At 42.0% G+C, this 14,792-nt stretch overlaps 1 protein-coding gene across 5 annotated transcripts in view; it reads left to right on the top strand.

The window, feature by feature from the left end:
* The window catches only part of TENM4 (teneurin transmembrane protein 4), a 625,745-nt gene that overhangs the window by 458,588 nt on the left and 152,365 nt on the right, over positions 1 to 14,792 (top strand). For all 5 annotated transcript variants that reach the window (XM_054222439.1, XM_054222458.1, XM_054222467.1 and 2 more), the window contains 3 exons: positions 3,403 to 3,504; positions 8,109 to 8,303; positions 12,553 to 12,753. In XM_054222439.1, coding sequence (XP_054078414.1) covers positions 3,403 to 3,504; positions 8,109 to 8,303; positions 12,553 to 12,753 — 498 coding nt within the window. The remainder of the gene's footprint in view (positions 1 to 3,402; positions 3,505 to 8,108; positions 8,304 to 12,552; positions 12,754 to 14,792) is intronic.

Genomic DNA, 14,792 nt, shown 5'->3' on the forward strand with positions numbered 1-14,792 from the left:
AGAGTTACTGAGGTGCTTTAGTGAAAAAGGTACAATGGGTTTAAATCGCCTGTTTTCTTTATTCCTTTTATGTTGGCCACAGTATGGTATGATGCAGTTAGGGCACACTTGCAAAGAAGAGTCTGGGAAATCAAGAATTGAGGAGATAGAGTGATAAACAAAGTGATAACTGTGCATATTACTGCATTTTTGGAAAGCAAAATGCCAGATCTGTAGATGAACCCCAAAATATACAGTAATATTTTTTTGACATTCCTTATTGTTAGTCAGTGTGGATGGGATCTGACCAATTATAGGTGTCTTTAATCATAGAATTCATAGAATCATAGAATCGCCTAGGTTGGAAGGGACCTTTCAGATCATCAAGTCCAACCATCAACCTAACTCTCACAAAAACCATCACTAAACCATATCTCTAAACACTGTGTCTACCCATCTTTTAAATACCTCCAGGGATGGTGCCTCAACCTCTTCCCTGGGCAGCCTGTTCCAATGCTTGATAACCCTTTCGGTGTAAAAAATTTTCCTAATATCCAGTCTAAACCTCCCCTGGCGCAACTTGAGGCCGTTTCCTCTTGTCCTAACAATATCTACATGATATCTAATGACAATATCTACATCTGAACGAGTCAGAGGAGGAAAGGAAGCACTACTGGAGTAAAGTTCATTACATGGATTCACCCTAAGAATCTGGAAAGTTTGGTTACCTAAACACAGGTGTGCAGCATTTCTGTGGTCAGTCTGAATTTCTAGATCTCGTCATACCTAGTCAGTATAGTGGACGAGAGTCTTTCAGTTTAACCTACAGTAGACATCTAGTTGGTGTACTGAGTATTGCCGATCTTCTCCTAGGCATCACAAGTGCATCAGCTGAACCATGCTATACATGGAAAATATTATTTCCGGTAACACAGATTACCTTTTAGCTGATGTGGTGCATTGTTACACTTTGGAACAGCTGCCAGGCCTGATGCTACACTGCTTTTTTGATGTTGCTTTGATTTTTTTCTTATTTTGCAGAAATATTACTTAGTATATTACATAAGCATACCGAGAAAGTTGTATGGATATTTTACTCCTTTTCAAGGACTCAATTTAGTGCTTTGAAGCAAAAGCTTGAGAAAAGCTTTTAAAAAAAAAAAGTTTTAATATACTAGAGGTGTTGCCATAACACTAGGAGCGTGTCTTGCATCAAGCACGGACACAGCCTTTCCCATTGACTTCAAAGGCCGTGCACGTGTAACCTCTCCGCAGTGTCGTACAGCTTGCAAACCCCCATCCAAGTGACAGTGTGGTGGTGGGGCTTCACAAGACCAGTTTTCAGGCAGTAGAAAACGGTTCACTTGTTTTTTCTCTCTGCTGCATTAATATTTTTGCCACCTTTTGAGCTCAACCAACTCATTGAAGGGTCAACCAAGTCATTGAAGGGTCTGCACAAGAAGAGGGAGCTTAGACTTGTGCCTAGGATGAGAGGATTAGAGGAAAAGGACTGACCCCTTCAGCAACAGGAGCCGTTAAATCTCCTTACCCATCTCATTATCTTGTTTCACAGTACTTACTCTATGTTCTTCATATGTGCATGTGCATCAGTTAATAACTTTTTTTCCTAAATTTCTGCATATATTTCTTGAAGACAAGAAGGATATAAAGACTGTAAAAAAAAAAGGCATAAGGAAAAAATACATAAAGTAAAATTATTTTCTTTATTTTCAGTGGTGAAATTAAAAAATGACAAAGTTCTGACGATTGCATACATACCGGCTAATATTAACTTTTCATTTACAGGATAGATTTGTGTTTATACCTGCTACGAAGTGAGAGTTTGTATACTTAAATATCAGTATAAACACACAAGGCCGGAGTTGCTATTCCTTTATTTTAGGAAGCGTGGCTGCTGTTTGATGGGAATGAAGATGGCAGCTGAAGCTCAAAGTGTTGACTGCATGCTGTGAATGTATTTCCATGCACCATAAAGTGAATATCTGCTTAACCAGAGACCTTAAGTGTCAGAAAACTGACAGTACTTCTTTGTACCTTCCTTGCTGCATGGAGCGATCTGATTATGAGATACCTGATGCCGAGACTTAAAACATAAATATTTGAAACTGTTTTTATTATTTACGACTGCTGTTGCCCTTTATGAATGATGAAATTACACCACGTCCTTTAAAATGTCCTTCAGAAACCTCTGTTGTTTGGAGAACGCCCGTCCAGAGACAGGCTTCCTTTCGTTTGTGATTAGAAACTAATCTGCACAATCTCTGCTGCAGCTGCTTCTCTTCCCTTTCACCGATAGGGAGTTTACAAATGTCTTTGCCACCATAAAGCCTCGTGAAGTTATGTCTGTGAAAACGCAGTGATTATTCACGTGGCTGAGTTTTCCACCCCACTCCATGACAGATGCACCACCAGAGCCCCTCCCGCGTAACTGAATCCAGTTTTAATCTGATACACATCTCTGAGAAAATGTGAAATAATAGTGTGGAATGAACCATGGTATTCCATTGTCTTTCCAAGCCCTACTCGTGTTTACTCACTCTTCACTCACAGTTTAGTCAAGTAAATAAAATTATTTTCGTTCTCTTTTTGATATGTAAGGTTTACCATCTTGTGTTCTCCTTTTATGAAAGAATTTTTAGCCCCAATATTCTGCACTATCCTCAAAATAAAAGTGCTAGATAACATTTTGCTTACCTGTTAACTTTCTTTGAAAGATGAATATCCAGTGTTTTTGCCAAGGTCAGGGAATTTAAGATGATAACTAGAAACAGAAGAAAGTGTGAATAGTCCCATTGCTGTTCCACCAAGATACGGTATTAGCCCCGCTGCTTTGGGGTATTTGTATAATATTGCGGAACAAACCAGAAGGCATTGGGTTAGAAATAATCCTTCAAGAGGCAGAGAGGGTGACCCAAGAGTCTGTATTCAGTGAACTTCATAGAGGATCATTTCTATTATAGCTCAGCTCTGTTCGGCACAAATAAACCCCCCAAATTCACTTACATGAGTCAACAAAATGGACCAAAGGTGTATGTTCCGCCACGAGAACGGTGCGTGTTGCTCCTCTCCAGCAAATTCAAAGAGGGAAGATGGCTGGAAAAATAAGCAGAAAGAAAAGACATTTGGAAGTTTTCAGGTCCTGAGTGAGGACAAAGCCTGGCGGGTGCTGAGCAGCTGCGATTTAATCACAGGCTTTGCCGTCGCTCCGCACTGATGTGTTAGGGTTGAGCCGCCCGTTGGTGTAAAGGGCTGAGCACTGTTTAGTGGAGCTCAGACTGATGCTTTCAGCCCCACGTGCCGCGATTGCTGTGAGGTTTCAGCTGTCCTGCCATCCAGAGCCCTCTCAAATTCAGAGGTGTTTTCTGGCCTAAAGAAGTATCTGAATTCTCTTTTGTCTTCCAGAATCAGTGGATAATTGTCCCAGTAATTGCTATGGGAATGGAGACTGCGTGTCTGGGACTTGCCATTGCTTCCTTGGCTTTCTGGGCCCTGACTGTGGCAGAGGTAGGAATTTATACTTGATTAACTTTTCCCCTCTCCCCTTCGGTTAACATTTTTCCTGTGAAAATTATATTCATGCCCGTGCGTTTTTCAAAGTGCACCTCACCCAGCTTGGGGATGCTGCGGTAGAATGGAAATGAGTGGGATCTGTGGATTTGTTTGCTACTAGTCATGATTGCTGTGGCCTTCGCAACAGCACAAGCCCTGAGCTGCGTAAGGACAGACAAAATGTCACGCTGGGAATTTTCTATCTGGGAGCGACGTTAGAAACCATCACTTAAAAACGTGGCATTACTGTTTGTTTAGCAGAGCACTCTGTCATTGTGTGGTGCAACCCCATAATGATACTGTCTTTTAAGATATAAAAAAAATTAAGTACCTTTTCCATTGCTGCGAGCTTTGCAAGTCTGCCTGAGCTCTAAGTGATGGCTGAGAGCCTGGCTGTGGGGAGCAGGGCAGGGTTAGAGTAAGGCTGAGAGTGGAGTAATGGCAGCAAGAACTGGATACTCTGGCCAAAAATGAAAACATTGGGACGACTGGGAAGGAGGCTTACCCCAGCAAACAATATAATACATTTTTATGCTCAGGTGAAAAGTATTTTTAATAAATGGTTTTGGAAGGGTTTTCGTTTGACCTGAAATTTTTAGGTTATTTAAACATTTAAAAAACAAACTGAAGTACTTTTAGTAAAAACATGTTTCAGAGCGAGAAATGAAAACGTTGCATGTGGGAAATGCCAGAATGCCGTGCATCAACCTTTTCGAGGCCTTTTTTGGCTCAAACAGTCCAACAAACTGAATGCAGATTTATACATCTGGGGAGGGAGATGATAGCGCAAAAAGTTAGTGCCCACACAAGGAGCTTTTGCTAAGGCAACAGGTCAGGCCTTCACCCCAGCCCATTCATTGCTTCTCCGGAAAGCAGGCTGGCTCCTTCCCAAGAGAGAGAGCTCAACTCTCTCCAACCCCACGTCCTCTCCCCCTCCAGCTGAGCTTGGGTCACATCACTGTAGCCCAGCCAAGAGATAAGGACGGCCGCACACCCCGCAGGCGGGGAGCTCGCTGCTCAGGCGGTGTGGTCCGGGCTAAAACCCCAGAGGTGTCTGAGAGTTCACAGCCCAGTAAGATGGATGTGGCAGTCTGCATCCCCGAGAGCTGTTATGTCAAACTTCTTGCTGACTCAGGTTACACTTGGTTTGCATTTCCTTACACTTGGTTTGCATTTCCAAGCTCCTTTTCAAATCCAAAGGGCTGGAGACAAAAGGAGTTTTCTTTCCATCTCCCACAGCATATTCCTACTCACACCTCCTAACTTTAGGTAGGGGCAGAAGTTCAGGCTTTGTTCCCCGCAAGGCTCCCAGTAGAGTCAGTGGAGAAGGAGAATCTCCTTCGCTGTGAGTCAGAATATTTAAACTTTTGTTCTGAATCCACTTTCAGAGGAGCTTACCTCCCTTCGTGGGTTATAAACCGAGCTTTCTCAGGCACTTCAGTTGAGCCACGTGAGTATCTTCCACTTCACCAGGGAGCTTCCTCTGGCTGATATGAGCACCTGCTATTCGAGTCAGTCTTTCGGTTCAGAGGCTTTAGATCACAGATTACTGCCCATCTTTAGGAGGACGCATTAATACCTGGAGTGTCAAAATGCTAATTGTGCATGCATTTCCAGTGGGCTTGTTAAATGGATCATCTTGCCATGAGCATGAGGTACAAGGGCCCCAGCGTTGGCTTCCTGTTGGTTTTCAAGGGAATCTAAGATGCTGCTTTTGACCTACAAATCCCTCAGAGGGCAGCAACTGCGCCACGTGTAAGGCTGCTACAGTATCCATCTGCAGCCGTATATTGGTCCCTGTACCGAGCAGTAATCCATAAATAAGCAGGTCTCTGCCCACGTGAAGACTTCTAGGTTATAGATTTCCTGGGTGTGCCTTTGTTTCAGCTCAACCTTGTAATTCACCGTACAAATGAGTGGGAACCGCAGAGCAGAAAGCCCTTCTGTTTTTAATAATAGCTAATTATTAATGTATTATTAGCCAATTATTTTAAACCAAGTAAATGAGAGCAAATCACCAGAGATGTATCGAAGGCCTCCATGAACATGGGAGATGGTGTTTTAAAGTCCTGTATAAAGTAAACAAACGAATGGTCTTACTCTCTGATACTAAACTTTAGAAGAAAAGTGGTGTGCATTTGTGTTGTTGCTATCATAACCACACTAAAGGATTACTATAATTTTGGCATCTCAGATATTGTTTCTTGGCATCTGAGTGATCAAACAATAATTACATAGAATCATAGAATCATAGGTTCTATATAATTATTGTTTGACCATTCGGATGCCAAAAAAAATAAAGGAAAAGAGTTGCACAAGTAGCAGTGGAAAAAAACCAGAAACCTCTTTTGTCTTTATTCATTATGGTATGCTACAAAGGAGGTCTTGTTCTTGCCATTGCTTTGACATTTGCAGCAGCGCTTCCCAGGTTATGCTGAAGATGTTCTCCACAGAGGGCTCTGTAGCGTACCAGTCTCATTGCAGATGGCCGGTAATTTATCTGATCTTGTTCTGAGTGATCAGCTGCCTTCTCAGAAAACATGTAAGTCTTTCTCAGCCACCTCTCACCGGTTAAAGGCAATTATTCTTTCTTCTTGTTGAAAAGAGCGGCAGACTATCCTCTTCCAGTGCCTTGAAAGGACAGGCTCCGTTACCGAGCATTTGAAATTTGAGACAGGGGGGCGGAAAATTCCATCAGCCTAGCTGAAAAGTGAAATTACAGAGTGAGTTTGCTGTGAACCATGCACACAACACAGTGTATCTTAAACAATTTGTGTCTCGTACTGTATAGGTAGATATCTCCTTGCAAATGATGCACTTGAAACGCGCCGCTGCAGTCTGCTTCCTTTAAAGTGAACAGGGGGCTCCTTAGTAATAACAGTTGCCAAATTCCTTTCTTTTCTAGACCTCTTTTATCTTGGTCAGGCAAATATAGTTCGCTGCACATCAAACTGGCTTAACAGCCAGAGCTGGCAATGCTTTGTATTGTATTGAGGTTGCTAAAATTCTGTAACGCTCAGACAGACTTGACTATAATGACACATGGAAACAACACAGGATGGGCATTACACGATTGCTATCCGGAAAGGTGGAGAAAGGGGAGGAATGTTGCCCTTAACCATGTTAATACCTCTTCCCGCGGATACTCAGAGTCAGGAATGAAGCTAAAGAGGTACCTTGTATTCATCACGCACCTAACGCAGTTGAATTAAGCAGCAGACTGGAGTATTCCTTTCACGTTTGTCCTGCAGAAAAATTGTTCATAAATTGCCTTTCTGAGGGGCAGATGAGAAGCCCAGCTGCTCTCACCTGAGGATGATGTGCAACAGTGAACAAGAGAAGTCTGTGTTGAATATGTGTCCTTGCAGCTCAGTTTCAGCAAAATGGAATTGAAGAGAGCAGGGCTTAAGCAAGAAGAAATTTCAAGAGATAGTGAACAGGGGAAGGCTATTGTTTCTGAGGAACAGAAATCATCAGCTTCCCTGGAAAAATCAGAACAGAGGACAAAAGGAGCATAAGGTGGCAGGTGTGGAGAATGGAAAAGGGAGAAGACGTAATCGGAGAGGAGCTGAAGGAAGCTTAGAGAGCAGCAAAAGCTTTGGTCATGGAGGCTGTGGTCTGGTCCTTGATGATCTCTCCTTCCTTCGGGACCCTGCTCTGTATCCTTCAGTTCACCCCATCCCACTCTGCCTGATATTTTCCAAATTCAGCTCAGAAAATGTTTAATCCCGGGATCCATCATGCCACAGCTTGAGCTTGTCGTCTTCCTCTTTTCCCCTTTGTCACAGGGGAGAAATCCTGTAGCTGGTTGGCCTTGAGAATCAGCCAACTTTGCCAGAAACAAGGATAGTTAAAAAATCCTTTATAAACTGATACAAAGGTCAGAGGTTAGATTTGGATAACTTTTATTACAGGGAGCTTGGAAAGACTAAAGGCCAGTTTTACATTATGTCTGATGGCGAATGGAATCCAGTGCTGGTGATAACCAAAAAAAAAAAGGGGGGGGGGGGCGCTGCAGATTCAAGTGATGGCATGAAATGAGCTAAATCGGGGAAATAGTCTCAACGTGGCATTCTGGACTCTGAGCAAAGCAACTGAAACCCGTAAAGCTGAGAATCACGGCAGACGAACAGGGGAGTGATTTGTAGCCAGCTGAGATCCAGCACGGAGGCAGTGCCAAGGAAAGTACGAAGTCTGGCAGAGGGTCGGGGATAGGGATAAGCAATGTAAGGTCAGTGGCGCTGCTGAAAGAAGACACCGGTACACTGAGAAGTCAGAATACAAGAAAATTCTGAATTCGTAGTATCAGAGACACAAAGCAAGGAGATATTGTAACTCAAGAGCACTGTTTGTTTGTTTTAAACGCTCGTAGGAGAATACAGCTAACAGCTGGGTGTCATCCACGTAAAAGAATTGGTTTTGGCAAAGAAAAGAACAACATATCCCACTGAAGACTGTGCATGGAGAATATAAATCCCATGCTGGTCTCTTGTGCTCTTTTTTGAAGCGAGAGCCGCGTACGCTTGGGTTTTAATGTGATTTCTATTATCTTTCCCCAGCCTCCTGCCCAGTGCTGTGCAGTGGAAATGGGCAGTACATGAAGGGGAGGTGCTTGTGCCATAGCGGCTGGAAAGGAGCAGAATGCGATGTCCCCACGAACCAGTGCATCGACGTCTCCTGCAGCAACCATGGCACGTGCATCATGGGCACCTGTATCTGCAACCCGGGATACAAGGGCGAGAGCTGTGAAGAAGGTATTTGCAAGATACATTCACTTAGCCTTTTGCTTTGATTGCCGTTGTATAATTACGTGGATGGAGGCCATTCAGAATAGGACTGACACTTAAACAGAACAGTAATAGGCACCTTAGAGATACAATAGACAGAAGCAACATAAAAATGATAAGTTGTAACAACTTGTCGTTAGCTATCATATTTGTTCAATAATTGGATGAAAAGCCATCAAATGCTTCAGATAGACAAATCCAGTTGAAAGACCAGAACATCTAATCATATGTTCAAATGTTCTTATTAAAGCATCGCTTCCATTTACACATCTAAACGTATAATTACTTTTACAGTGCTTTCTTCTCTGCCGTGCTATGCCAGACGGTTTCAGTTGCTTACATACACAAAATGGTGGCGTGTGAGAGAAAGTCCCTGATTCTTGTCAGCTTTAAAAGCTTAGAAATGCTCAGCACTTGAATTAAATTTGGCTTCAAAATCAGATATTATTTTAATGGCTCTTCCATAGCTTTTTTCTCACATTAGCCCCTAAACATTTTTCATTTACATTTGGATTTGTGACTCAGAAATACGGTGCCTTTTAGCACTTATCTTTAATCTTTTTGTGTAGGAAGTCACCTGCCACCATAAACCTTTATCTTGCTGAGTCTGTGACTGCTTCATATTGCCAAATGAAAAAGTGAACAGTTTTGTAAGCGTACAAATCATTTGGGCAGTTATAAAAACGCATCCAAAAAGTGCCTGATTTAGAGAATAATGTTCAGCACTTCTGAAAATTATTCGCAAAATCCTATGCAGATGACCTGAAAAATAATTACGTTTATATTATGCTTCTACAAATACATATATATAAGGCCTCTGCACAACCTGATAGTTTAAGACATCCATTTGATACATGAATAAGAATCACAATGGCTTGAATTAATTTACGGTTGTCTTCATGTATGTGGGATGAAGATTTATCTGAAATGGCTTTATTTTACGGACAATGAAAATAGGCTGAATTGGATTCAGACGTTCAAATGGCATCTAATCTAGCAATTCTTTTGATGCGTTAAAACGTATTGGAGTGGGACATCTCTGATGCAACACGGCTTCAGTGTCAGTAAATGTTAGGGCTGAAGACAGTATCAGCTCTGTGACAATAAGCCATCTCTTGAGGCAGCTTCATTTGGACTTAAGAAAGCACAATTCAATGAAGCCGTGGGGCGTTTGAAACCCAAAGATGGTGACTACTGAAGTATCTTTAAAGCATCTCCGTAGACCTCGTATTTACTAGATCATATCTTTACTGGATAAACAGAAATGAAAAGATCCTGATTTTGCCTGCAGCCAGACGTGTTTAATGTGTGTAAATCACAGTAAGATTTGCCCTTTTTCTAACAGGAACCTTTTTTTCCCCTGGTCACGTTTAAAGCAGAAAAGCCAGACACTACTCAGTTATGTTATGCTATCAATGTAGCGGGGGACAGTGTCAGTCCCACTAGGTAAAAGCTTGAAAAAAGAATGAAGAATAAAGAGAACATGATTTTTCTTATGAACTGTTTAGTATTTTTCCAAGTATGCATTTGTTTTTCATATTCAAGGCATAATTTGTATTGTGTTGTGAGGGGGGGAAGTAACTCAGAAATATGCCATGTGGGAAATCTGCAGGACATACATATATATATTTAGATCTAGTAAAAAAGTTGATTTATACTGTTTTTTAAATTGCTTTTACTTTTTAATTTCTCTTCTAAGAAGGACCATCTGGTATTGATTACTTTTTATTATTTCTCAGTTCTTGTAGCTTCACTGTTTAGTCCATGTTTAAAATGGGTTTTCATTCCAGGGTTTCTTCTGTCTTTTCTTTTCCCCCCGTAGAAGTTCAGCAATGTTTATAAAACATCAGCCAACAATCTTACATGAGTTTTTCTTTTCTCCTTGCTTCGTTTATTGGCCCATATTTTATAAGGCACGGGCTAAGCCAGCGAGACGTTAAAGGGAGGGGAGCAAATTTAAGCAGTGAAAAATGAGAAGTTACTCTTTGGGTACCAAATAAGCCTAATAACTTGTGTGACCAATGAAGCATGAAGCATATTGGGGAAAAGTGTAGAAGAGGCGCTAGCTTTGCTTGCTGCATGATTTATCTCCCTGGCAAAGGTTCTGCACAAGGCTGAACTATAAATGGGGCATTTTCCAACCAGGAATCAGACCACTTGGGACAGTTTCCAAGCAGCAACACAGATATATATGCAAAATTCTTTTTTTTATTTTTCTTTTCCCAACTATACTAGATTTTGTCAGCTCTGCCCTCCTGCCCCACTCCCCATCTCCGCTTCTCCCAGAGCTGAGCAGCTAAATTTCTCAAGCAGAACTCCCTAAAAATATACCATTGTGCTCCAAATCCACTAAGCAATTGATTAAGAAGAAAGCAGAAGCCCGTAATCCTGTCCCAGGGCCCTTCCGATGGTGCAGAAAGCCTAAAGAGATATAGCTAGTGAGGCTGAGATTAAAGTAGCCATTGTGTGTGACATTTTCTGAAAGGGCTCGTTTCAACATGAAAAATGGCCTTGGGATTATGATAAATGGGGGGTTCTGACATGCACATTCCCCTCCTATAATCGTCTGTGTTAGAGCTGAGATAGCAGATTGTCTGCCTCCTGTGATGGAGCCCCCCGTAAAACTCACCTTTTTCCCAATTGACCTTCAGAGGGGATGATTAATTGCCTGGAGGTAGCCTCTTGTCAGTTAGCCTGTGATCTTTGTTCTCTATGTTCAAACCATCTGCTGAGAACCTACGAGGCTGCTGGTCCGTTTCTTAGTCCTTTTTCCTACTTATTACTGCTGAGAAAGAACAGGGCCAGGGCTCCAAGGGTCTCATGCTAAAATTGGCACCCCAGCTCCCAGCTCGCTAGCAGTAAAGGAGATTTATAGACTCATCCTTTCCAGCCTCTTACAATTTTCGAGGATTGTTCCAGCTATGAGCAGAGCTCCAGGAATCAAACAAAACAGAAAATGCTCTCACATGCCTTGGGATAGTAATTGCTGAGCCATTACTTGTCAGGCTGAGATGGTTTTGAGAATCCAGGGAATTATCAGAGCAGCTGTTGCGTTTCCTTTTAAGGTTTCTGGATCTTAAACAGGTCATTGGGATTCTTATTAGCTTTTTACGGGGGGGGGAAGAAGTGAACTGCAAGCCTGCTGCGTGTGCGGTGGCCGCGTTCTGCTCTTCTGTAGGAGAGTCGGGAGCTGGGCAGCTTTTCTCGTGCTGCTCAGCCAGGCTGACACTTGTCACCGCTCCCCAGGGCACTGCCACACGCCGTTTCAAGAGACGGGAAGAATTTCTCTGTATTGTCCTGTATGCTTTTATATATAAATAGGTGATCGACTCCTCCAGACTGTTTTTTGGGAAGGTGTCCAGTGCGTTTCATATTTTTCAACCACTGGGTGAAATTCCCCCACGGGCAAAGGAGCTGATGGTTGCCTACAAAACACGTAACTCAGGAATAAGGCAGCAGATTTGGTCTTTTGGTGCACATTGCTATACCATACACCTAACCAAACAGTCTCCAATCTTGTTAGGAACGTGCCTCTTTGGGGAAAAAAACCACCAACACCCACAAACATTTAAAAAAGAGTATTAGCTGATCAAAAATAAAACCAGAAAAACCCCAATATCCAAAAATACGTGATTTTATTTTAATCCTTACTCCAGAAGACTGACTAAGGCTATGTTTAACATGAAATTTATCTGTCTGTGAGACCTGTATAGATTTCAGCACATTCTTCAATTTAAGCATGTGTTTTGCTGAATAAGGACATCAACTTCTGCTGAATTTTTATGCAAAATTCTCTCTCAGAAAACTAGAGCTCAGCTTTGAATTCATTAGTAATAGCAATTTAGGTTATTCTAATGGAATAAATGGGGGTGCAATATGCGTGCAAAAGAATATTATTCTTATTTCTTTCTTAATTGATATTAGCCTGTTCTTACTAGAAAGATCATTCGTTAGTGTAGGCCTGGATAAAAGGATGGATTTCACCGTTACATTTTTCTCTGTTTTTCATGTGAGTGTTTTCGGTCTCACTGCCCTTTTGGGACACTATTTTCTTGCATGAAGCACCTGTTTTGTGCACAACGGGGCTCTGATTCCTAATTGGAGCCTGGAGATACTATCTAAATAAGTTAGTGTAGATGGCACAATGTCTGACAGCTTTTTTTCTGAAATTCCCATTTCTTTTCCCTGTTTACTTCCTCTTCCTTCTGGCATCTAGTGGACTGCATGGATCCTACCTGCTCGGGACGAGGCGTGTGCGTGCGAGGAGAATGTCACTGTTCGGTCGGCTGGGGAGGAACAAACTGTGAGACCCCAAGAGCCACTTGTCTGGACCAATGCTCCGGTCACGGGACCTTCCTCCCGGACACTGGACTCTGCAGCTGCGATCCCAACTGGACCGGGCATGATTGCTCAATAGGTAATGTCAGCAGTGACTTATTGCTGTTTTTTATTTTCTTTAAACTTTGTAAAATATTCAGACTCAGATCTGCAAACGCGTTCCAGTAAAGCACATGTTGGGCATGACTGGAAGCAGAAATGCCAGAGCTCAACTACATAAATAATTTTGCTTCCATTACTGAGCGTAGAGTAATATAATAAATAACCCCATTAAAGCCACCCAGGCTTGCTATCGTTCATTATATTGCTATGAATGTAATTGATGGTCTACATATAACTGCGTGTTCTGGTGTTAGGTCTTGATGAATCCCAGTGGCCACCACAGGGTCTGTTTTGATTTTTAGGAGATGACTAAATATTCTTTAGGTGGCTGTAAACAAGAAGGAAGAGGTGGCAATCCTGCAGGTCTCGTTTCCCTTCAGAGTTTCGGCGCTGTGATTTTCTAGGCTCAACTAGAGGAGGATGAGTGTCGCATGCGGTTCATATTAAAAGACTGTAAGCACTGTCCTCTATCAAGTAAAAAATAAGTTTACTGAGTAGAAGTCTTTAATAGTACAAGCACCTACCAAGAAGACAGATTTTTATGGGCAGTTTTGTGTAGAGTTGTGGAACTTTGGTGACCTTCCTTCATTCCTCAGCTGAATGGGCATCTTGCAAAAAATCTACATCAGGTATCTGAAATGAAGGCTAAAGAAGAACTATTCAGGAGCCTTTTCTTTTCTTCCAAATGCAGTTAGCTTTTAGATGCCGCACCGAGAAATGCTATAGTACATTAAATAGGCAGAACCTATGGAACATTAGTTGGCTTTTGTGCTGTATATTGTGCTCACAAACAAGAGAGCACAGCACTAACGGCTTCTTTCCCGTACACAGCTGGGGTGGAACTAGGCCAAGTATCCAGGGCAGCTCAGTATAGGCAATGAAATGAAATGAAATGAATTTTCGGCAAAGCGACAAAAAAAAAAAAATATTAGGAGAGTGCATATAGTAGAAAAATCACATAAACAACATTTTTACTGAGGAATTACTATTATGTGTAAAGAAAACCAGGTTAACTGCTTGCAAGTATTTTAAGAGACTGACTTCCAAGGATGGGGCAAGCTGAATAAACTGGTACAGAGGATATAAAAAGAAAACCTTTTCGACAGTCATCATTGAGGTTAGATGTTAGGGAGCTTGTCATAAAGTAAAATTGACTGGGCTGAAGGATAAGCTGAAGAGGAGGCCTGCTTGCCCGGGGCTAAAACTAGGTTGAGCAAAACTTTTGCAGATGCGGGGAGGGAAGCTATCCTGCATTGACAGGAGGATAAATTCGGTGTCAAGCTTTTCCTTTCCCCATATTAACATCTTCAATTCCACACTCTATGAGTTCATTTATAAGACCACCGTAAGGGGAAAGGTAGTGGTGTATTTCTAGTGATTTTGCAGCATAGTTCGTAATTGACTCATTATTCTGAGTTTATATGGAGGCTTGAGGATTGCAGGGATGGATTTGGAACAATGTTCATTTCTACACGCAAACAGAATTCACTTTCCCTTTGTTAACCTGCAGGGTCATGTGCGGATGATTTATAAGCTTTCCTTATACTGCTTTTATAAATCCATCTAGTGCAAACTTTCTTTGGCAGTGTGAGGTTATTTGAGACAAACTTGAGCATCATTCCAAGACCTTTTTCCTCACCGAGCTGCTTGTAACATTCGGGTTATTGTGCCTCACAGCTAAAATCACAGCTAAGGTGATTTGTAAACTTCCATTTCTAACCAGGACCTTTCCGCTGAATTGATGGCTTGATTTGAAAGACAGATTTACTCACAGGGTGCGCGGTACTCCTCTTGCATGATTAAAATAGAGTGAGCAAGCACGTTAGTACACATAACAACAGACTGACTGACCTAGTGGGGTGGAGGTTCTGTAGAAGGGCCTAAAGGGGACAGATTTTTATTGTCCTATGAAACAGGACACGCAGAACAGAAAAAAATATTAAGTGACAGAATTAAGCGCTTGCCTAAATCAACCTCAGGTCGGCAAAGCAGGCAGGACTGTGTTCAGTCCCAGTG

This window comes from Rissa tridactyla, chromosome 1 (assembly GCF_028500815.1).
Source record: "Rissa tridactyla isolate bRisTri1 chromosome 1, bRisTri1.patW.cur.20221130, whole genome shotgun sequence".
Taxonomy (NCBI): Eukaryota; Metazoa; Chordata; class Aves; order Charadriiformes; family Laridae; genus Rissa; species Rissa tridactyla.